This window comes from Caretta caretta, chromosome 7, assembly GCF_965140235.1.
Source record: "Caretta caretta isolate rCarCar2 chromosome 7, rCarCar1.hap1, whole genome shotgun sequence".
Taxonomy (NCBI): domain Eukaryota; kingdom Metazoa; phylum Chordata; order Testudines; family Cheloniidae; genus Caretta; species Caretta caretta.
In genome coordinates, this window is record NC_134212.1 from 56,632,375 (window position 1) to 56,656,172 (window position 23,798).

Sequence of the window (23,798 nt, forward strand, 5' to 3'; positions counted from 1 at the left end):
GGCTGGTCACTTCTCCTCTCCGGGCCTTCATTCTCTGCCCTTCAACCTTTAGCTTGTCTATTTGGACTACCAGCTCTTTGGGACAGGCCTGCCTCACTAGGTATAGGTAAAGGCAGGGCTCTGATCTCAGCTGGGACTACAGATTAACACCACAAACCTTATCCATACCCCTGCTTCATCTCCCTCTGTATATTCTCAGGCCCTGGACCCTTACCCTGCCTATGTCCCGTGTTCCTGCCTTTCCCTTGTCTATCCCCCTCCCATCCTACCCTATCCCCCTCCTCTTTACTCTTTCTGTCCTGCTGTGGCCCTTTCCTCTGGTGCAGGCTTCAGGTTTCTCTATCCTGATGAGAATTAGTTCCCAGAAAAGCAGGGGTGTCACATTTTAAAGGGAAACCCTGCCAACTCTCATGATTCTAGCATGAGTCTCGTGACATTTAGGTGGTTAGGTTATTTTTTTTAAAAGGATTTGTATGAATTTCCGATTTCTGACTTCCTCTCACAAACCTGTATCCTTAGCCGAACAGCCCCTGTCGCCCTGTCAATGAGACTGAATTGCATGCTGCCCTCAACAAGTTGGCTGACATGCCCCTTGTGAGTGTGTGTATGGGTATGAGATTGCCCACTGCGAAGATGGACACCATTTCTCACTATTACCAATGGGGCTGAAGCCATGGTCTGAGGGAAAATGGTGGCCCTTTAGAGTATGCGCCAGCTGACACAGTCTCAGGCTGAGGGGGTGTTTAATTGCAGTGTAGAACTTCCTGCTCAGACTACATCCAAAGATCTGGGATCTTCCAACCTCACAGGCCTAAGCCTGCATGTCTACACCACAATTAAACAGCCCCTTAGCCCGAGCCTGGGTCAGCTGGCATGGGCCAGCTGCATGTGTCTATCTGTAGTATAGACATACCTTTAGTCACCATGTGAGGCCAGGCAAGAGCCAGGAAGCTGTGGAGCTGCTGGGAATGGGGCAGTGGGGGCAGCAGAGAGGGAGCTAAGCAACAGGACAGGAAGCTATATTAGGAGTCAAAGGACACGTGGATAGCAGGAGGCAGACTGAGGGTGAAAGGGCCTACGTATGGCAGAGTGAGAGAACATGATGTGTAGGAAACTGAAGGGGATGCTGCAGACAGCCAGAGTTGTAGGAAAGAGATCTACATTGAGCAGACTGAGAGGCCAGTGTTACGTGCTGAGGCTGTATAGTTTGTTTGGTAGCAGCCTAGCTCCAGTGTCCATCTTTGAGCCCTCGGTATAACCCCAAACTTAAATACAGTCAGAGTTGAAGACCAGAAGGGCCCCCCAGATCAGCTACCAACCACCTGTCTATCACAGGCCACCTCCACCACTGACATGCTAAACCCAACAACCGAAATTAGACCAAAGTATTACAGCCCACAGGAGACTAGACTATTGTGTGCCACAGGCAGAGAAGAGGAGGAACCGAGGTACACTAACACCTGAGGCCCCTGCAATAGCAGGGAAATGATTCAGTGAGATACACCCAGATAATCCTGGCAAGTGACCCACAGCCGATTACACTTCTCTCAAGGTCAATATGGGGGAACTATTGAACTCTAAGCCGTATAAACAAACATCACACTAGGTTCCCTTGAAGTCTGACTCTCTTTCTCCAGTTCCATACATACTACAAAGGGGAGAATGTGCGTGGGGCAGCTGCCTACCCTGTCTAGGTAGGGAAGAGGTAGAGAGGGACAGAATGGCCCCAAGGGATACAAGAGCATAGGTGGGATTTGCTCTGATCAGCAAATAGGGAAGTTGCATTTCTGTGATTGAATTTTGAACCCAAGATGATCCCACATGAGTTGGAAATGCGTGGCTTCCCTCGAAGGTGGCGGGGGGGGGAGGAGTCAGATGGCAGGCAAAAAAACAGTTTTGTGACAGTTTTTCAAAATTATAACATAAGACACATGGTGTTTTGGGTTCTGACTCATGATTTTTGAACGCTTAGCGTAGGCAGCGATGGAATTACAATTTTCAGAGAGGGAACTTGTCAAGTAACTTAAAGCCATGCTAAGCAACTACACTGGGCTACAACATAGAAATCCAGGAGTGAAATGGACCAGTCATTTTACCATCTGAGCTGACAGAAATGCAAAACCAAAACAAAGTGCATCCATGGCAAAACTAATTCTATTTTTAAAATTTTTTAACCTGAGGTATTACTAGTAATTTAAGAAAAAAAAAAAAGTTTCAAATAGGGTTTTGGACAGCGTCCCAGTAATAGTCTTCAGTCAACATTTGGATTTATTTCCAATGGAGTTATTTTTACATTTGTTATTTGTCTTTGTAGAACCCCAGCAAAACTAATCTTTCACTACCTTCTAATGATACAAAAGATTAATCACACAAAATCAAACTGATTTTGGGCTATACAGACAAAAAGAAGCATGAATTCCCCTAGTGCAGCAGTTCTCAAACTGTGCACCTCAGAGCACTTGCTCATGGTCTATGGAGATCTACAAAGTCATACGATACTGGCTCCTAGCTGCTAGATCACAGTTAAAAATACACTAAGTATTTTCCTAATATTTTCCTATGTAAGCAACTGCTGTATTTGTTGTGTGATCGAGAATGGAAGGCAAGGTGGGTCACATGATCGCAAACTAGAGAGTGTGTGTGTGTGGGGGGGTGTCTGTGAGGCACTCTCTCTAGTAAGTTGTGGTCCAGCCCAGTTTGAAGTCCCCTGCCCTGGTGGAAATCCCCATGGAGAATCTCCAGCTGATCTCCACTAGCGACACAGAACCAGACTAAACTAACAGAGATGAGAAGGGGGATGTCAGGGGAGGCTGCTGAATTTTCCACTCCTGTAGGGTCCAGTCTCTCTCTGATATCTGTGGAAACCTGGTATGAATACAAACGTATGGCACTACATTTATACTGCAAATCATGGATGTTAGAATGTGAAAGGACCTAGGTTCACTTACACAGTCCCAGGATTCTCCCAGTACTGCATGCTCCAGTGCTCTGTTCTGGTTTTAGGGGAGCTATGTGAGGGGGCTGCCACCAGCTCCCTTTGGGAGCCTACAATACCCCTGTTAGGTAACATTTCCTGCTATTGAACCAAAGTTTTCTTTGGTTAATTCCATCTAATCACTCCTAGTTACAAGCCCCTCGCTCACCTCAGCCTGTCCTGTTCCAGATGTACTCAGTTGTCCTGACGACCATGTTGGTACAAGGAGGGATGACTGACAGAGACAGAGGCTTCCCCATTAATAACTGGAATGACCCTTCTGCTCTCTCCTTCCCTTGCAGGTCTGGTTTAAGAACCGCAGAGCCAAGTGGAGGAAACGAGAAAGGAACCAGCAGGCAGAGCTTTGTAAGAACAGTTTTGGAGCTCAGTTCAATGGACTGATGCAGCCTTATGATGACATGTATTCCGGCTATTCGTATAACAACTGGGCTACCAAAGGGCTTGCTACCAGCCCCCTGTCAGCCAAGAGCTTCCCCTTCTTCAACTCCATGAATGTCAGCCCCCTCTCCTCCCAGCCCATGTTCTCCCCTCCCAGTTCCATTGCTTCCATGACCATGCCTTCCTCCATGGTCTCCTCAGCAGTGACTGGCGTGCCAGGCTCCAGCCTCAACAACCTGGGAAACATCAACAACCTCAACAGCCCAAGCCTCAACTCTGCCGTTTCATCCAGTGCCTGCCCTTATGCCTCCACCGCCAGCCCCTATATGTACAGGGACACGTGCAACTCTAGCCTGGCCAGCTTGAGGCTGAAGGCCAAGCAGCACGCCAACTTCACCTACCCGGCGGTTCAGACGGCAGCTTCCAACCTGAGCCCCTGCCAATATGCCGTGGACAGGCCCGTATGAAGGGCCACCTGCCACCAACCAGGGACTCGACCTTAGCCTGATGAAAGGAGACCTTTAGCCCTACAACAGCGTACACCCTGCAGGAAAGAGAGAGACAGATGGACCTCTGTGAAGACTTGTCTAACTATTGTATGGTGAATTTTGACTGTCTTTTTTTTTTTTTTTTGGTAAAGCAACAGAAACTGCTCATTGGAAGACCCACTGGGAAACAGCAATCTGTGACATTCAGTTTGACTGGCTCCTGGGCAGCAGAACTGAGCATATGTCAATCTGCTCCTTCCTCCCTCCCCTTGGTGTGATAGCTGTCCTTGCCCCTCCATGGCACAAAAATCCTGTTTAAAGCATAGGCAGTGAGATGGCACAGCTGTAGGAAGTAGCCAGGGACCCAGGCAAAGTGGTGCAGTTACTCAATGCTTGGCTGAGAACACACATACACCCACAGGTGTGAGCGGTCAGATTTCATTTTGAGGCACCTCACCCATTTATTTATCATATGGCCAGTCTCACCAGCCACCAGTCAGGAAAGTACTGTCTCAGCCGGCAATACATTTGTATACTGCAGATATATGCATGGCCAGGTAACTGAACCCCCTAGGGATCGGGAGTTGTAGGGATGTAGGATGTGTGTGTGTGTTATATAACACACACATATATATATACACACACAAATAAATATATATATAACATACCTTTTTGTTTTGTACGTGGGATAATCCGTGAAGTAGACCTTACAGATGAAAAGCCAAGCATGTCCACCATGGTGGAGCATTCAGCCTGTCCGCTTTCCTGCTTAAGGAGTCATTTCCACTTGGGTAGGAATTCCTTTGCCAATGTACATCCAAAGAATCCCTTGTTTTTCCCTTTTGCAACAAATCGCCCTCTTTTTGTGCACCCACCTCTCCATCCCCGAATTCCATTTTCAACAATAAAATGAAAGTTGGAGCAGTCCCGTTAGAGGTTTTCATCTGTCTGGTTATTGGCGCACAAGATAAGAACGTGGGGAAAAGAAAGACCAGCAATTGTCTAAAGGGTCCAAATCAAACCCACATTGTGAAAGAGGAGAGGCCGTAAAAGGGCTGCTGTTTAGGAGATGCCAGTTCTTGGTGAGGGCCCAGTAACAGAAGGGGAAGTGTCATCTAAGCAAAGTCCAGGGATGGGGGCCCCAACATGTGACTGAGCTGTCTTTCTCCTACATGTTTGCAATTCAAATGCTCTGGTGTTCTTTCCAAAACACTCAGTACCAGTGGCCTAGCTCCCAGGGTCCCTTGTCTATTTCCGCGGCTGTCTCCTCGCCCACCCTGGGAGGAGGCATTAAGGAGAAACTATACCAAGCTTTTCCCCAGGAACTAATGGAAGTTTCTTCATGGGGTTCCCTGCAGGGTTTCAGGTCCATGGCACTATAGACTGGGTGGGCTGGGAAGGAACCAGACCTGGGCTCTTCTGGATTCCCTCTGTTCCACCCACACCCAACTCTTAATAGAGGCAGAGCCTCCATGACCTTACACTGCCTTGCCCGGCCACCCTGGAGGATGCACCCTTTGGGGACAGCTGTCATAGCGGGAGCCACTAGAGGCATGGCACCTACACACACTTTGCTGTGCAGAGTCTAGGAGAAGGTGGTGGGGCCTGCCACCACAGCAGAAGCAGGTTGGTTGTACAGATGACACTTGCTTCCACTGGGTCATAAGGAATCTGCACATGTGCAGAGTGAGCAAACCCTGCCTTTCCCAATGGATTAGTATGAAGCTGTTTAAAAACTGACAAATGAGGCACCCCCTGCCCTTTGATGCTGTCGTCTCAGAGCAGAGGTTCCCGAAGTGTGGCCCAGGAGCCAGCAATCTGCTGGCTAGGCACATGGTGTTGGAGCCTCTTCATTTTCAGCGGCTCTGTTCAGTTAACAGACAGCTAGAAACACAGTCATGCTTGCTGGCATTTCCACATGCACAATTGCCGCATATGCCACAGAGGGGCGGGGACTCTGCTGAGATGTGTCCTCCCAACGAGGAGAGGGAGAAACCCCCTTCAGCTTCAAGTGCCTTATGCATTTTCACACAGTAACCATTCCTGGGACTCACATGGGCAGCCCTCAGTACTTCCGTTCCCTTCGTGTCCACCATGGAATAACCACAGGCTATTCTTGCTCTAGCAGAGCCCAGTCAACCTGACGTAATCAGAAGCTACTCAATTAAACTAATCCAGATTTTCATGGCTATAGATGAGAACATAATCCAGTTCCATGGTGGACATTTAAGAGAGAGCACAAGCTTTTATAAAATAGCACATTGGAGACAAAGTAGTTCAGTGTGGCCGGGTCTGATCGTACCACTGTGGGAATGCAGAGACCACCTCGCTTTCCCTGCTGCTGTGCTGGTTTGGAGCAGCTTTGCCCAATTTCTGTGCTTGGCTCTCTGGCTGAGATTGAAGCCACTCCTCTTCAGAGTGACAGAAGACCAGACCAAGCACATGGTCCTAGTCTCTCTCTGGGTCACAGCCTTTCTGTAGAGGACCTGTGCAAGCCTCCACCCTTGATGCAGTGGTGTGAAGAGCAGATCTCAGGCACCCACTGTCAGCTGCTTTGGGCTCCAAAGAAGGAAGCAAACACCCAGTCTGGATGCCCCCGTCCACGCCCTCTCAGCTCCCCTGCCTGAGGCCCCTTTCTTCTCTCCAAGTCCTTCCCCTTGCTGGAGCTCCTAACAAACCCCACAAAGTTCACCACTAACTTCAGCCGCCAAACCCTCTTTCCCAGGGTGCCTCCACAATCTGTGACTTTTGTCAGGCGGTGCCAGTGTGACGAAGTGGGACTGTTCTTAATGTTTCCTCTGAATAGTGTGGGGGTGCCTCAGTTTCCCCTAGGCAGTTCTTAAGTATCTAGGGGGTGGAGTAAGGGTGTATGATCATTGCAGTGCCCTAGAGGGCAGGTGTGTGCAGGGGTCTGGACACAGAGAATGGCCGACACCCTGTTTCCTGGCAACTGATGGCCTGGGCCCTTCCCCCCCTGCAAGGTGAGAGCTGAAGGGTTGGAGAACAAAGGAATCAGGTGACCTCCTGGCCCGGGAAAGGAACAAAGCCCAGAGGAGGAGGGGCTGGAGGGGTTTTCAGTTTGGGGCTGGCTGGGACATGGAGTGAGGTGCAGATGTGGTTGTCTGGCTCACTGCCCCCCAGAATGGACCCAGCTGAGGGGTCCCGTTCTCTGCACCTACAAGCTCTGTTTTAGACCATGTTCCTGTCGTCTAATAAACCTTCTGTTTTACTGGCTGGCTGAGAGTCCCGTCTGACTGCGAAGTTGGGGTGCAGGACCCTCTGGCTTCCCCAGGAGCCCCGCCTGAGCGGACTCGCTGGGGGAAAGCGCACGGAGGGGCAGAGGATGCTGAATGCTCCGAGGTCAGACCCAGGAAGGTGGAAGCTGTGTGAGCTGCGTGTCCTGAAGACAGGCTGCTCACAGAAAGGCGACTACCCCAGAGTCCTGACTGACTTCATGGGGAGCAGTTCCAGAGCATCGCCCAGGGACTCCGTGACAACTGGTGGCAGCGGTGGGATGTACTGCACCCCGTGGATGGCGCTTCCTGCAGTAAGTGACTGGGGAGCAGTAACACGAAGGGGGATTGCCGAGGACCAGGCCTGCTGAAGGCTCAGAAAGGAGCGGTTTCGGGGGGGCGGTTAACCCCTGGGAGTGTGTGACCAGTGAGAAGGACTGTGCAGTAATGGGGTCCCCCTGGGGACTGCAGTGAGCAGTCTCAGGGGCGGAGGAGTCTGCAGCTCGACCCTGGCAAAGAGGTGGTGACCTCGAGAAGGGCTGGCACACTAGGGGTTCTCCCTGGAAACCGTGGGGAGCTGAGAACACATGGGCCTGTGAGTCCACAACAACTTGGGAGGAGCGGAGTGATGGCCTGTCACCGTCTCCTTAAGAAGGACATTGTCACCCTGTGCAAAAAGAGAGGGTTGAGCATTGGAAAGTTCACCAAAGCAGAGTTAATCGTGCAGCTGGAGGAGGATGACTGCTCTAAGGAACAGATTCCTGACCCCAACTGGGGCTATAGCAGGATCTGGGAGCAGCTGAAGCGGGAGCCAGGCATCGCCAAGACTCCTGTCCCCGACCAGACGAGGGTCTTCACGATCGGGTTCCCCATCGGGGGATCGAGACAGACGGGATTGGAGCTGAGTCTGAGAGAGCAAGAGGACCCTGGGAGACAGCGAGAGCCCGAGAAAGAGCTGCAGAAGCAGGAGCAGCATGAACTGGCGGTGGTGGGGCGGAGAGGCCTAGGGGACCTCCCCGGGGTGAGTGGGGATAGATCCCGGGGGGCCAGTTCCGCAGGGAACCTCGAGACTAAATTGCTGCCCCTGGATAAGGGGGGGGGGGTGGATGCCCACCTCACTGCCTTTGAGCAGGCTGGCGATTTGAACCAAGGGGACCCTGCGGAAAAGCCCCGGTGTCTAGCTCCCTTGCTGGGTCCCAAGGCCACAGACTCCGTCAGCCAGATGGTTGGGGATGTGGACAGGCTCCCACTATTGACCCCAACCTATATGTCTGTGTGGAGTTTCCTGGGGCCAGGCCCCTCGGACCTCCAGTGGGAGCAGAAGGTGATGGTCAATGGGGAGACATTCTTGGGGTGGCCAAAGGGCATGGGCTGCATAAACCTTCCCACATGCGGCCTGTGAGTGCTATCGACCACCCCTGACCTAAGGGAGGGCGTGAAACTGGAAGGGCCTGGTGTAACTCCTACCAAGGAATGGGAGAGATGCTGGGGCATCCATGGGAACGTTGGTGGCTTCGAACTTCCCCAGGTCACCGGCTAAAGTGACCCCGCTCAGTTCGATCTCGAAGGGGGGAGAGATGTGACGAAGTGGGACTGTTCTTAATGTTTCCTCTGAATAGTGTGGGGGTGCCTCAGTTTCCCCTAGGCAGTTCTTAAGTATCTAGGGGGTGGAGTAAGGGTGTATGATCATTGCAGTGCCCTAGAGGGCAGGTGTGTGCAGGGGTCTGGACACAGAGAATGGCCGACACCCTGTTTCCTGGCAACTGATGGCCTGGGCCCTTCCCCCCCTGCAAGGTGAGAGCTGAAGGGTTGGAGAACAAAGGAATCAGGTGACCTCCTGGCCCGGGAAAGGAACAAAGCCCAGAGGAGGAGGGGCTGGAGGGGTTTTCAGTTTGGGGCTGGCTGGGACATGGAGTGAGGTGCAGACGTGGTTGTCTGGCTCACTGCCCCCCAGAATGGACCCAGCTGAGGGGTCCCGTTCTCTGCACCTACAAGCTCTGTTTTAGACCATGTTCCTGTCGTCTAATAAACCTTCTGTTTTACTGGCTGGCTGAGAGTCCCGTCTGACTGCGAAGTTGGGGTGCAGGACCCTCTGGCTTCCCCAGGAGCCCCGCCTGAGCGGACTCGCTGGGGGAAAGCGCACGGAGGGGCAGAGGATGCTGAATGCTCCGAGGTCAGACCCAGGAAGGTGGAAGCTGTGTGAGCTGCGTGTCCTGAAGACAGGCTGCTCACAGAAAGGCGACTACCCCAGAGTCCTGACTGACTTCATGGGGAGCAGTTCCAGAGCATCGCCCAGGGACTCCGTGACAGCCAGCACCTCCCCTAGCTCCAGTTCACTTCTAGTCTCTCTCAGGAGAGAATGGAGCTGCTTACATAGTATGTTTCTTCCCAGCATGCTTTATACTTCCTGCCCCCCTATATTACCCAACTCTCTTGGACTACAACTCCCAGCATACCTCTTGTTCGGGATTGTGACCCGGCTCAGGGAAATGCTGTCTGTCTTAAAGGGCCAGCATGCCCTGTTGCACCACTGAGAGCTCCCCCTTTCCCCTGGTTGGTGCTGCTAAACATATAGCGAGAGCTTCCCCACTGGCCTCCTCCCTAGCTAGTGTTGGGAGAGAGCTCCCCACATTTCAACCTGCTTTAACCACTGCACCTTCCAGTTTGCATACTCACTCTGATCTGAACAAATAGTTTCTAAGCAATTTGGTTTGCACTCCTCACTGCTAATGTGTCATTTGTGTGGGTTCCCTTCTCACCCCAGAAGCTAGACATCATGGCCAGGCTCAGCTCCATGGGTGCAGCAGTGTGTGGGGAAAGTCTAGGTTTTAGGGAGTGGCGAGCATGGGTTCTCCTCTCCCCCTGCACCCAGGAGAACGGATTCTCTACAAGTCAACACTAAAGCCAATTGGTGCAAATCATAGGGAATGGCTTTTTGCAATGGGATTTCATGTCCATTCTGCAAACAGGCAGGGAAGGGAGTGCTGTCCCCATAGATCAGGTGGTGGGATTCATTGGTGGAGCCAAAGGAAAGGTACCCAACCATGGAGACTATGGAGGCCCAACAAGGTGACTCCAGGGCAGGAACCACGTTCCATTGGTGGGGATACCTAGGGCTGGAGGAGTAGCTGACAGTTCAGCCCTGTCTCTAGACAGCACGGACTGAACTTCAGAGTCACACTGGATCAAGGATGATGGATGTGACTTTTCAACTACCTCATGCTCATGTAGAGCTTGCTGAGTTACAAGTGAGATAGCTAAGTACCTTTCTTCCTGGTTCTCCACATGGTGGATCGAAGGCCCCAACCTCACAGTATCCTGGCCCTATCAGCAGCAGAGTTCTTTTGGTGTGTTGAAGGCCTGTCAAGGACCACCCACGTCTGGGCATTGAAAGACAAAAGGCTGGTCCTGAACTGTTCAGCAGTTTGGTTAATAAAGCCCACCTCCCAGCTGCCAAAGCCTTCCACACAGACCTTTGTCAACAACTTCTTCATCCCCCTCTGAACTGCCGATCCCTGCCCACAAGCACCTTGCCCCATGTCACCAATGGGAAATATGTCCTGGTTTTACATTTCAGAACCTTGGAGTCCTATTTATGCAGCCTGGCCTCTAGCACCAGGACCCTAGCCATGCCCCGGTAGCTTGCATACTTCCCTAGGGGCACTCTCTGATTGAACATGAACCCTAGTTGAACATAAGGGCCCTGGGAAGAGATGTCAGAATTGCTATTTGAGTTGCTCTGGAGAGCTCCATCCCATAGATCTTCCTCAGAGCCTCCATGTCACTGGTTGCCAGGGCCTTCCTAACTGTATCGCCTTGGTATCTCTGCCTAGCTGGGTCAGGTTTTTGGCAGAGCAGACAGAGCTGGCTTGCTTAGCCCCAAAGAGATGTTTCTCCTGTTAGAGGATCTGTGGGACAAGTAACTGGATCCCAGAGCACCTTTCCATGCTGTTTCCATAGCTACTTTTGGCATTAGCACAGTGACAATCCCTCTTCCCTTTAATCTGTGGCCATGAGCTGGTGACAAGATGACAGGCTGGATCTGACCAGCCTAGTTCCTACCTGGAGATGACAGAGACTGTCCTGGGGGCAGCTCCCTCCTCTTCTTCACCTGTTAGGGATGAAGCTTTGTAGCCATCTCCTTTCATGCTGCAGAAGGGGCTGCAGTCTGCCATGGGAGGGCAGGACCTGTGCACATATGTTCCCATGCCTTCTCCATCAGGACTGGGTCCATCTGCTTCTCCTGTGGCCACTCAAACAGTGTGCAAAGAGTCAGCTGCTCTGTCTTAGAGAGGCCTAAGGAATGGAGATTTCCAAGATTCATGGCAAAATGTCAGAACAAACCACTTCTGAGCAGGATGGGAATTCAGCAGAAAGACAACATGTGAAGGAAGGGGCGAGTGCCTCCTATCCTGCTGCAGCTACTCCAGCTTGCAAGGGCAAGAGGGTCCTTCAGCTAACCTCAAAGGAAGGACCTGCCACTTGGCCCCAGTTTCCCTAACTAAGGGGAAAACGAGAGAGGTGGGGGTGTGACATACCAAGGTACAATCCAGAGTATACTAATGTGTAGCTGTGTCGCCCCTGCCCTCTAACATGGGGTGCCCTTTACAATGCTTTCCTGCTGTACCCTCCAGCTTGGGCTGCTCACAAACAGCCTCCAGCATGCAAGTCACTCCCAGCTGTGTCTGTGTGTTCTGCAGCCAGCCAGTTACACCTTGGCTCTTACCAGCCTCAGTTATACTGCTGGGTGACCCCAGCATACCACCAGCCTTAGATTTGTGTGTAGTGTACTGCCCAGCCCTCTCGTGGACAACACGAATTCATATAAAGTCCGTATTTCTTTCATAGAAGTAATATGCACACTTTGTTATTCCAAATGGAGTGTCACCAACACTTCAGCTTAAACACATTGGATTAGATAAAACAATCAAACATGTTTATTAACTACAAAGAGAGGGATTTTAAGTGAGTACAAATAATGAGGTATAAAGGTCAGAACTTTTTACAAGAAATGAAAAGATAAAACACTACTAGTGCCTAACTTAACAAACTATGTTAATTTAAAAGCCAAATTTTTCTCCCTATCTGCTCTCAGCCATCTTACTGATCAAACTTCTTAGGCCAGGACCCCTTTTCCAGTTCAATGGCTGCCTCCTTTATCCCTTCTCGTGCAGTGAATCGATGGACAGAGAGAGAGAGAGAGAGAAAGAGGTGCCTTAGGGTGTTAGTCCCTCCTTTTTATAGTGTCCATCCCCCACCCCACCCCCAGGGGAAAACATTTCCATCTGAGATTCTAGAGACCAAAGGTCCATAGTGTTCCCTGCTGCTTTTTCTCACCTGTTTGAGGTTTCTTTGTCCACCCTTCCTGCTTGATGACTTTGTTTACTGCTTAAATGCAAACTAAGCAAAGCACACATTCCATTGTTTGAGACAGACCATGTGTAAAGAGCACTTTACAGTGGAATCTTATAACTTCCCATACAATACGGCTAAATGCAGTGCCTTGCATAATGACAGGTTTCAGAGGAACAGCCGTGTTAGTCTGTATTCGCAAAAAGAAAAGGAGTACTTGTGGCACCTTAGAGACTAACCAATTTATTTGAGCATGAGCTTTCATGAGCTACAGCTCACTTCATCTGAAGTGAGCTGTAGCTCACGAAAGCTCATGCTCAAATAAATTGGTTAGTCTCTAAGGTGCCACAAGTACTCCTTTTCTTTTTCCCATACAATGTTGCCACTCATTTTATCAGGACAATAGCGGCCAGCAAATTATGAGTTTTCAAATGATCCCTCACAAGGCAAAGTCTTTGTACAAAGAGGATTTCCCTAGTGTGTGGGGTGTGGACACAGGGGTACATTGTGTCACAGGGAGGAGGCAGGGTAAGAGAGGGAGAGAAGCAGTTCTGGATGGCTTCTGATAGAGAAAGCCACCAGGAGAGCCAGGAGATGGAATCCAAGCAGTGTGTCATCTCAGGGAGACAATGACAAGGCCATTCGTTGTGATCACAGTTCTCTTATTTGATAGCAGTGCCTCTGGTTTTCCTCCAACAATGAGACAACAGCTAACAGCCACTGCATTGAGCAAAGTCAAAGCCGTAGCATCTTCTGGACTGGCAGGGACCTTCCCCACCACTGATATATTCTCTCACATAAACCAGAGACCCTTCCATCCACTAGAGCCTCTTAAACACGACCGCCAAAACTATCCTCCCTGGTGAGTGAGCTCAGAGACCGGCATACCCAAAGCAGGGAGAAGGGAGCCCTCTGTGCCTGGTGTGAGCTTCCCAGGGCACTTCTCTGGCTTGCCAGTGGTTGTCTAGCATCCCTGTGTGAAACCAGTTGGTGGGTCTCAGCCCAGATCCTGTGCTCGCACCCCCGACACCTCAGGCAGGCATCTCCTTGTCAGTCTGAGCGAGGAAGCCAGGACTGAACAGGCTGGGGCACTGACCAAAGTCCCCTCTCATCTCCAGAGCTCTCTTTCCCCCAGGGATGGGTTGGTGCTAGCCTTGCTCCCGCCCAGGCCTCCTCTGGAAACTGAGATCTTCAGAGTCCAGTGCAGTCAATCAGGGCCCGTCCACTAGCACGAGCAAGGAAGCCTCCGCTACAGAAGAAGAGCATTGAGGGGAACTTGCAGCTGATCCCCACCCAGGCACGCATGGGAAAGAGAGGCCCTAAGATACCAGGAACTCTCAGAGGTGCATTGATGAGAAAGGAGTGAGATCTCAGAGCTCTGTATCTACCCAGGACTACCTGGGTCTCTCCCCACTTCCTCCAAATAGTGGACATGTCAAGAGGCCTGGACCTGGAGAGGAGGAACAGAGCACGGTAGCTGCTCACGGAGATGCAAACCTGCCCCAGCTAATTGGTCCTGTCCCTCTCCAGTTTATTGGTGAGGATTCCTGGGGCAGACAGTGGCGCCCATTAATTTGGCACAGTGGGTGGTCCTATGCAATGCCCTCCCTCTCCTCCCCCCAGCAATCCCTCACTGTGAGTGATTGTCTGTCACTCTGTATCCTGCCCCTTCACTGGGGAGAGAGGGAGACATCGCAACTAGAAAACCCCCTCCCCCAAACCCCAGCCAGAATGGCACAGGCTCAGGCTGGCTGCCCCCCATGGGGCAAAGCACCCGCTGACCTTCCCCAAAGGAGGCAGTGAGACAGACTGCAGGCTGCAGTGACAGGCATCTGGGTGAAGAGCGGGGGAGAGAGAAGAGGCTAGTGAGTCCGCATGGAACACAGTGAGAAGAGCCTGGAGGAATGCACAGCCTTCAAAGAGCCCTGAGACTGGCCTATCAGATCCTGCCCCCACCTACGAGCCAGCACATGGAGAGCCCTCCAAAGCTCCGTGCCAGCCTCTCGGTGCCCCCCCACACCAGCCAGCACAGGCACTGAGCCCCTCACAGTCCTCCCCAGCCATACCAGCTGGCTCAGACCTGTCCCCAGGCCAAAACCCCCCTCACAGCCTCAGATCCCCTCACAGGTGGCAAGAAGGGGCTCCATGGTGCAGAGGTGAAGTGAGCGTAGCTGGTGACACACCTGGAATACATTATCCATTCCCCCACTGTGGGGCAAGCAGGTTTCTAACTACAGAGCCTGGGGAGAACTGGCCCCACTGGCCCAGCATCTCACCGCTGGAGGCTCCAGGTCTGCCCATGTCATAAACACACTTTGAGGGGAGACACCGGGAGAGGCCCAGACACACAGGCCCCAGGGGCCTACTCCTGTGCTGCGTAACACCCTCCAGCGCAGACTGGGTGTCAGCCCTGCACCACTGGCCCTCTCTCACACCCACTAGCAAGGAGCACTCCCAGAGTCACCGCCTTCACCTACAACACAGCCTGCTGCGCTCTCCTTTGCTACCTTCTCGCCAGCTGTCCCCACAAAATTCAAGGGGCTGGGAACAATGAAGGGCTTGCTCCTGGAGAAGCCCAGAGCCCTGACCTCCACTGAGGGATCGTCGAAGGAGCCCAGACAACATGCCCCTCACTAGGAGGAGTCCCTATGTCCCCGAAACAGTTTAGCACTAGCTATAAAGCCCAACAGCCAATCGGCCTTGGCTGTCCCTGGGTGGTCAATAGAACCGCTTCACACACCCAGGAGAGGAGTTGGTGCTAGGAATGGGAACTCCCCGCCACGCATATACAGACAGCACTGCTGGAGGAGACCCAGCCGGACAGGAGCCCCAGAGAGCCAAGGAGCCAGAGATGACATGGGTAAAAAGGCTTAGGAGATCTGGCCCTAGCCAGGCAGTAAGGAAAGGCTCAGTTGTAAAACCTAGTGCAATGGTGCCACCTAGTGGTTTCTTCTATTCCGGGTAAGGTCATTACTTCCCCAGCCTTCTAAAGTTCACCAGACTTTGAAAGGTTTTCCCCAAGGACCAGCCTCCACATAAGCCAGAGCTCCACGGCCACTAATCCTCCAGAGGGTTGTCAAAGCAGGCCTTGCTTTCCAGTGTCTTCGCCCATCAGACCCAAGCTCCCCCACCCCTGCGTTCTCTGCCCTGTAGGCTGAGTCAGGACCTTGCAGTGTCCAAAGGGGCCAAACAAGGCAAAGGACGTGGAAACCACGGACACAGCACAGACAACAGTATAAAGCCCCCAAAGCCCCCAGTGACAGGGAGACCCTGCAGTTCAGAGTTAAGAGACACACCCTATAGCCTGGGTGGGGGCCTCCCACCTCTCCCAGTCCACCCCACACTAGGCCCCTTCCACCTGCTCCTGTCTTCTTGAAGGCAGACCTCTCCAGTGATGAGGGGGCCCTGTGGCTGGTACTCCCCTCTGGGTAAGCCTTTCTCCCCACCTCACCATGTCCTAGGGTCATCAGCCCCTGCTCCCCACAACCGTTCACTCCCTGCGACAGCAACCCCCCATTGCGCACCCCTTCCATCCTCCCCTTGGGGTTTTGCGCCCAGGTGTGTCCTCTGCTTCCTCTCCCCCCTGCTCTCTTCCCCCCACCCTCTGGCCTCTCCCACGTGCCCCCTCTTCTCTGAGTCTCTGCCCCCACTTCCTCTTGTTCTCTCTCCCAGCGGGTGAGTTGCTGGCTCTCACCTGTGCTCCCCACGGTGGGCACTCTTGAGCAGTGAATGGAAAGGCAGCCTCTGGCAGCACAAGCACCAGCTCCCTCTAGGGGCCAAATATTAGAACTGCAGCCAACTTTTGTTCCCGTCTTTGGCTGTCCAGAGGAAAAGGCAAAAACTCAGGGCTGGCCCCTCCAAAATCAGGACTGCTGGCAACTTTTGGATCACCGAACAGCTGCCTCTGAAAGAGACCCTTCTCCTGCCCACAGTCACTGGCCTAAGCCTATTTCCAGGAGCCTGCAGGGAAAGGAAGAGGACTGTGGAGTGTGGATTATTTGTTATAGCATAATCAAGAAAGTGAGCAAGGACTTTCTCAGCAGCGTTGCTGGTGTCTCAGTAGGGGCAGACCTTGGACTGGCACTTCATCTGGCTGGTCCTCTTGCTGAAAAGCAGGAAAAGACCCAGAAGCTGCAGATCAGTGGGAGAAAGCAGGAGAAATCAGACACTTTCAAAGCTGCTGAAAGCTAAAGTCTTGGGCTGTTATTGTTTAACATTTAGTTAGTTGTTGTAGAAAATTATAGGGCAGGGAAGTGTTAAGTAGAAGGTGAGATTGAAAGTGTGAAATCCAATAAGGTTTTTATTTATACAAAACAGCCATGCTGTTCCCGAAATAGTTGCAGCAGTAGTCTCTGACCCCAGCTGTTTCTTTCTCTCTCTCTCTCTCTCTCTCTCACACACACACACTCACTCTCTTCCCGCTTCCTGTTAGATTTTCTAAACTCAACCAACACCACATTTCCCTGTCTCAAGAACCCTGATCTTACATCAGTAATAATTATAATGCAGTAACTTGCTACTGTATTAAAAAACACCAATTAAAGTAATTAGCAAATAAATAATAACTAAGAAGAAACAGTTATGTAACTATAAGTAAATATCTAGTTATAACTGAGGACTAATCCCCCTTCCGTTAATAATTATATGACATAGTCTCTAGTTCATATTGATGACCATCTGACTCTGATAGTATGTCTGTCAGGTCCAATATCCTGTTTGTTCTCCTGACTTGTCAGTGGCAAAGTAAAATCACTGGGACCACTTAGATGGTCAGAAACATCTCTGCTTCACTCTTGATAAGCAGGTGAAAGTTGAGTGGCGTTCCATATTGGATCATCTCACAGCTTGTAAGTGCCAGGTTCTTTTTTTGCAACAATTTTCAGTGGAGATGTGAACCTGGGGGTCTCCTTTTCATAAGATGTTGTACTCTTACAAACGAACCACATTTGACTTTGGATTCCTGGGCCCTATGATGTTTAGTTTGTCTTACATTTGTGCTGTTCCTGTTGAATGGTTTGTCTTATATCCAGCTGCAGGGATATATCAGATGTAGGTCTACGTAACTGAGCAACATTTTATTTAATATACATCTCTCTAACCATGCAATAATTCAGTTTTGGACTGTGGCACTGTAGGTTTGAAAAACATCTGTAGTGAAGGTCATCTATGCTTTTCTTTCTAACATAGATGTCTGCAGACTGCCTTCCAAACTTCTGCTGAATCATTCAATTTCTCCGTTAGCTTGAGGGTAATACGCAGATCTGCTATGTCTAATATTCCTGTCTGCTAGGAAAATTTCAAATTCCAGTGAGGTGAGCTGGTTCTGTTGTCCGACATCAGTTCTTTTGGGTTCCCTTCCTTGCTAAAGACTGTCAACAAGAATTTGATCACCATAGCAGTGGAGACCTGTGATGTAAATAACACTTCCAGCCATTTATTGAAGTAGTCTATCAGGCGGATCACATAGTAACAGTCACTTGGCACATTGTCGAATGAACCTGGCAAACTCTTCCTGTGCTGCAGCTGGAAGAGGAACAGGCTGTAATAAGTGCAAATACTTCTTTGTCATCATCCATCTGTACATCGGGCAAAGGTAAGGGAAGGCAGGATAAGTGATCAACAATCATTTTTCATTCCCAGCCTGTACTCTGTCATACGGGAAAGGCAGTACTCTTGCTGAACATTGAGTAATTTGGCTGCTTGATTGTCCAAGTCCTTTAGATGTTAACAGTGTTGTCAAAGGGCTGAGATCTGTATGCAATTTGAAAGTAAGTTCTTCATTTTTCCATAGCCCATATACAAGCAAGTGCCACCTTTTCAACAATGGAATACTTCTCCCCTCAGCTTCTGTAAGTGCTTGCAAAGCTTCTCCATGTTGCCCTGGTGGAGTTGAATAAGTATTGCTCCCAGTCTGTCATGTGAGGCATCTGTAGCCACCATTGTTGGTAACGCAGGTGCAAACAAAGTTAGTGCTGGGCTATTTACAATCAAATTGTTTCCTGTCTCAAAACTAATTTGTGGGACCCTGCTGTTGTGATACAGTGCAGTGCAGCCTGGAGATGTTTTCATGTTCCTCCGGAGACTTGCTGAACAAAATAATATTGTCCAAACAACACTGGACTCTAAGCTGGTTCTTTAGAATCACTGACATCATTCTTTGGAAAGCACTGGGGGCTGATGCTAGTTTGCACGGTACAGGTTTAAAGCAGAATAGTTCGGCATGTGTAATGAACACTGTGAGAGCTGTGCTTTCCTTCTGTAGCATAACTTGGTGAGATGCACGCTGTATATCAAGAGTAGAAAACATCTTTGCACCACAAAGTCCCATGACCACTTCTTTAGGGGGAGTGGATGGCTATCAATCACAACAGCTTTATTAGGCTCTCTTAATTCTACGCAAAGATCAATACCTCCAGGTTTCTCCTTCATCGGTGACACCCATTCAGAGGATGCCATCTCCTCAATAATACCATTCCGTACTAATTTTTTAATCTCCCATGATACAGCGTCCCTGATTGAGAATGGAAGGCTGCAATTTCTGTGCTGTGGCTGTCACATTAGGTCAAAGTTTAATTTGGTGAACAAATCCAAAGGCACAGCCAAGGGCCTCCTCTGTACCATCCTCGTTAAGAGCGGAGACCGGAGTTTGTGAGGGTTTCAGTGCCATAGGAGTAACCCGCCCATTGACCACCGGCATGTGGAGTGCGTCAAACAAATCTCTACCTAGGACAAGCGTACCCCCTCTGCACAATACAGTCTGCTGGTACACAGTTACAGGTAAGCAGCCAAGCACAGGAATATGGTTCAGCAAGTAGTGCGCTAGATGTAAGCTTGGTTCAGTAAGTGGCACACGTCCAAAGTATTGCAAGTGAATTGATTCAGGTGGTATAGAAACTGCTGAGCCAGTGTCCAACATTAATTCCACTGCCTGGGGCTCCCCTCCTGCCGCAGAAGGGTTTGAACAGTAGACGTTATTTTATCCACAATGCATGTGGGGCTGCTTCTGCCCCCAGGGGCGGTGGGGGGACCCCACCGCTCTCAGCCACCATGAGTGGCAGCAGTGGTGGGTGCTGGACCCCACTCCCTATTTTGTCATGGTTATTTTTAGTAAAAGTCACAGACAGGTCACTGGCAATAAAATCAAAAAACAAAAAATCATGGAAACTCATGACCTGTCCGTGACTTTTACTAAAAATAACCACGACAAAATCTTAGCCTTAGCTATGGCCTCCTCCTAGCCACGGAAAAGAACCAGCTCACGATTTCCATGCCTCTGCTGGTGGCCATGGTGCCAGTCAGGAAGGTTTGAGTTGGAGAAATTACTGAGGTATTCACTCCACACCAGGTCCTGTCCTGAACAGGGGCGTGAGAGCTCTACTCGTGGGGGAGTTCTGCACCAAAAAATAAAAATTCTGCCAATTTTATTTGTCAAAATAACACTACACAATCAGGGCAGTTTCAATTATTTTGGTAATTTATTCCAAAATACCTGTCAGCAAGTATGTTTGTAACAACACAGACACACAAATTTTCCCCCAGGAGCAGAGAGTTAAAGAAACCCCAATGACAATCCAGTTCCTGTTTCTCTGCTCCTTTCCCCGCCCCTCCAGAGCCTTAACTTTTCTTCTTGCTCTTCCTTCAGTGGACATGGGCCCTCTTTGTAACAGCCCTTAACATATTTGAAGACTGTTATCATGCCTCTCCCATGCGCCCGCCCCATCCCCCAGTCATCTTTTCTCAAGACTGAACATGCCCAATTTTTTAAGCTTTCCTGACCAATCAGGTTTCCTAAACCTTTTCTCACTCTTGCTGCTCACCTCTAGACTCTCCTCAATTTGTCCACATCTTTCTTGTGTGTGGCACCCAAACCTGGACACAGTACTCCATCTGAGGCCTCACCAATGCCTAGTAGAGGGGGACAATTCACAGATTCAAAAGGCAGAAGGGATCATTATGACCATCTAGTCCAGTGGTGCCTAAACTTTTTCTCGCACCCCCCCTTACCAGTAATGGAATCTGTCTGCCCCCTTCTCCATTACAGTACAGTGGGCTCAGCAAACAAACTTGGGCTGAAGGCGGAACTGGGGGAAGAACTGGGGACGGGAGAAGAGCTAGGGCTAGAGCCGGAGCTAGCTGGGGGCAGAGTGGAGCTGCAGCTAGGTCTGTAGTGGGGCTGGGTGGTGCTCCCTCCTTGCCCCTTGTGGGGGCTGGCCAGGGCCCCACCATGTGCCCCTTCAAATGTTCCTCCATGCCCCACCGAGGGGGTCACACCCCATAGTTTGGAGACCACTGATCCAGTCTGACTTCCTGTATAACACAGGCAATAGAACATCCCCACATAATTCATAGAGATCTTTTAGAAAAATATTCAGTCTTGATTTAAAATATTGTCAGTGATGGAGAATCCGCCACGACTCTTGGTAAATTGTTCCAATGATTAATTACACTCACAACTAAAAATGTATACTTTTTTCTGTTCTCAATTTGTCTAGCTTCAACTACCAGCCTTGGATCATGTTAGACCCCTCTCTGCTAGACTGAACATCTGTTCCCCACGTATACACTTATAGACTGTAATCAAGTCATCTCTTAACTTTCCTCTTCATTAAGCTAAATAGACTGAATTCTTTGAGTATCACTATCAGGCATGTTTTCTAATCCTTTAATCATTCTTGTGGCTCTTCTCTGAACCCTCTCCAATATATCAACATCCTTCTTGAATTGTGGGCACCAGAACTGGGCACAGGATTCCAGCAGCAGTCACACCAGTGCAAAACACAGAAGTAAAACAAATCTCTCTGCTCCTGCTCGAGATTCCCCTGTTCACATATTCGAGGATCACACTAGCTCTTTTGGCCCCAGCATCGCACTGGGAGCTCATGTTCAGCTGATTCTCCAGCATGACCCCAATGCCTTTTCAGTCATTACTGCTCAGGGTAGAATCCCCTAACCTGTAAGTATGGCCTATATTCTTTGCTCCTAGCTGTGTACATTTACATTTAACTGTATTAAAATACACAACGCTTGGACTCAATTTACCAAGCGTGATTAAGTGGGGGATTTTCGTAATGGTTTGCACGAGTGCACCGTCTCTCAGTTTTCCCTTTGTACTGCGTGTTTAATAAGGTGGTGGGAGAGGGTGTTTTTTGTTGCAGAGGGCCAGATGTGACCCCACCTAGCAGTCTGGACAACAGCCTGGAACTGTGTAACTTAGCAACTGGTGACCCAGAGACCCACTCCATCTTGGGAGCCAGCCAATTTCAGCTGGGGGAGAACAAAAGGCCGAGGAGAGAGGGCCAGGTGATCTGCAAAGCAGTGGGTTCTGGCCAGTGGGAAGACAAAGGCCTGAGGAGAGAGGGCTCCGATTAGCTGGAAGGCAGCAGGTTCTGGCCTGAGGGAAAACAAAGGGTGTAAGAGAGAGGGTCCACATGATCTGTTTGCTCAGGAAAGACAACAAAGGATTGAGGAGGGGATGTTGGGAAGGTGATATAGGGTGGTGGGCTGGAAGGAGGTCGCTTCTGGAATGGGGACTGTCAGGGTTCCTTCCCCACTCTGACCGCTAGGGTACAGATGTGGGGACCCGCATTAAAGACCCCCTAAGCTTATTTCTAGCAGTTTAGGTTAAAACTTCCCCAAGGCACAAAGCCTTTGCCCTTGGATGACGTAAAACGCTGCCACCACCAAGTGATTTAACAAACAATCAGGGAAAGGACCACTGGGAGTTCCTATTTCCCCAAAATATCCCCCCAAGCCCTTACACCCCCTTTCCTGGGGAGACTTGACAATAAACAAGATGAGCACAGACCAACCTTGGATTCTTAACTCCCAAAAAACCCACTCAGATTCTTAAAAAAAGAACTTTATTAGAAGAACAAAAAAAATAAGAGAACAACTCTGGTAAGATCGGAATGGAAGATAATCTTACAGGGAGTCAGATTCAAAACATAGAGAATCCCTCTAGGCAAAACCTTAAGTTACAAAAAAACACAAAAACAGGAATACACATTTCCTCCAGCACAGCGAATTTCACAAGCCAAAACGAAGAAAACCCAACGCATTTTCTACCTAGAATACTTACTAACTTTACAGGAGTTGGAGGGCTTGCATCCTTGATCTGTTCCCGGCAAAGGCATCACACAAACAGACAAAAGCCTTTCCGCCCCCCTCCAGATTTGAAAGTATCTTGTCCCCTCATTGGTCATTTTGGGTCAGGTGCCAGCCAGGTTACCTGAGCTTCTTAACCCTTTACAGGTAAAAGGACTTTGCCTCTGGCCAGGAGGGATTTTATAGCACTGTATACAGAAAGGTGGTTACCCTTCCCTTTATATTTATGACAGGGACAAAGAGCAACCTGATCCCACCTCAGTGTTGGTCAGGCCCAGATGGACTGTGCTGACTTTCTAGGCCCGAGGACCCTGAGCACTTCCTGTGCTGTGTTCAGATGTTCAATAAACCCTTCTCTGACTCAGAGTCACTGCGGTTGAGAAATCAGGATTGCATTGTTCCCTCTGGCTGTGGAGGCCCCGGGGGTCTAGAGCAAGTGGACTCCCAGAGGGGGCTCAGAGAGAGACAGGTGTGAAGGCTCAGCGGTGCAGTTCCAGAAGGCGGAGAAGCCCAGGGCTTAACCCCAAGAGAGAGTGTGAATCCTGAGGAGGGCTGTCACGCTGAAGGGGGCTCCCTCCCAGGGACGGTACGGAGCAGAGGGCACTAGGTCTGCGAGTCTGACACCAAACAATCCTGATTGCTCTGAATCAGTGACCTGTCCTCTTCATTATTTACCAGTCCCTCAATTTTTCCATCATCTGCAAACTTTATCACCGATGATTGTGTGTTTTCTTCCAAGTCACAGATAAAAATGTTAAATAGCACAGGGCTAAGAACCGATCCCGGTGGATCCCACTGGAAACACACCCGCTCAATGAGGATTCTGTATTTACAATTACATTTTGAGAGCTATCTGTTAGTATACATTAAATGGATTAAAAACTGGCTATGTTAAATTTATATAGTTTTAATTTTTAATCAAAATGTCATGCAGTACCCAGCCAAACACCTAAGGGAATTTCTAAATATATTACGTCAACTCAATTACCTTTATCAACCCAACATGTAATCATCAAAAAAATGCTATCAAATTAGTTTGACAGGATCTACTTTCCATAGGCTTCTGTTGATTTGCATTAAATACATTACTCTCCTTTAATTCTTTATTAAATCGAGTTCTGTATCAGCTGCTCCATTATGTTGCCCAGGATCGAGGGCAGGCAGACAGATCTATAATTAGCTTTTCAAAGTACTGGCATAACAATAGCTTTCTTTCAGTCTTTCGGAACTTCCCGAGTACTCCAAGAC

At 49.9% G+C, this 23,798-nt stretch overlaps 1 protein-coding gene across 1 annotated transcript in view; it reads left to right on the plus strand.

Moving 5' to 3' along the window:
- The window catches only part of PITX3 (paired like homeodomain 3), a 41,155-nt gene extending 36,361 nt beyond the window's left edge, over positions 1 to 4,794 (plus strand). The window contains exon 4 of the mRNA XM_048858969.2: positions 3,277 to 4,794. Coding sequence (XP_048714926.1) covers positions 3,277 to 3,840 — 564 coding nt within the window. The 3' untranslated portion in view covers positions 3,841 to 4,794. The remainder of the gene's footprint in view (positions 1 to 3,276) is intronic.
- The last annotated feature ends 19,004 nt before the right edge of the window (positions 4,795 to 23,798 follow it).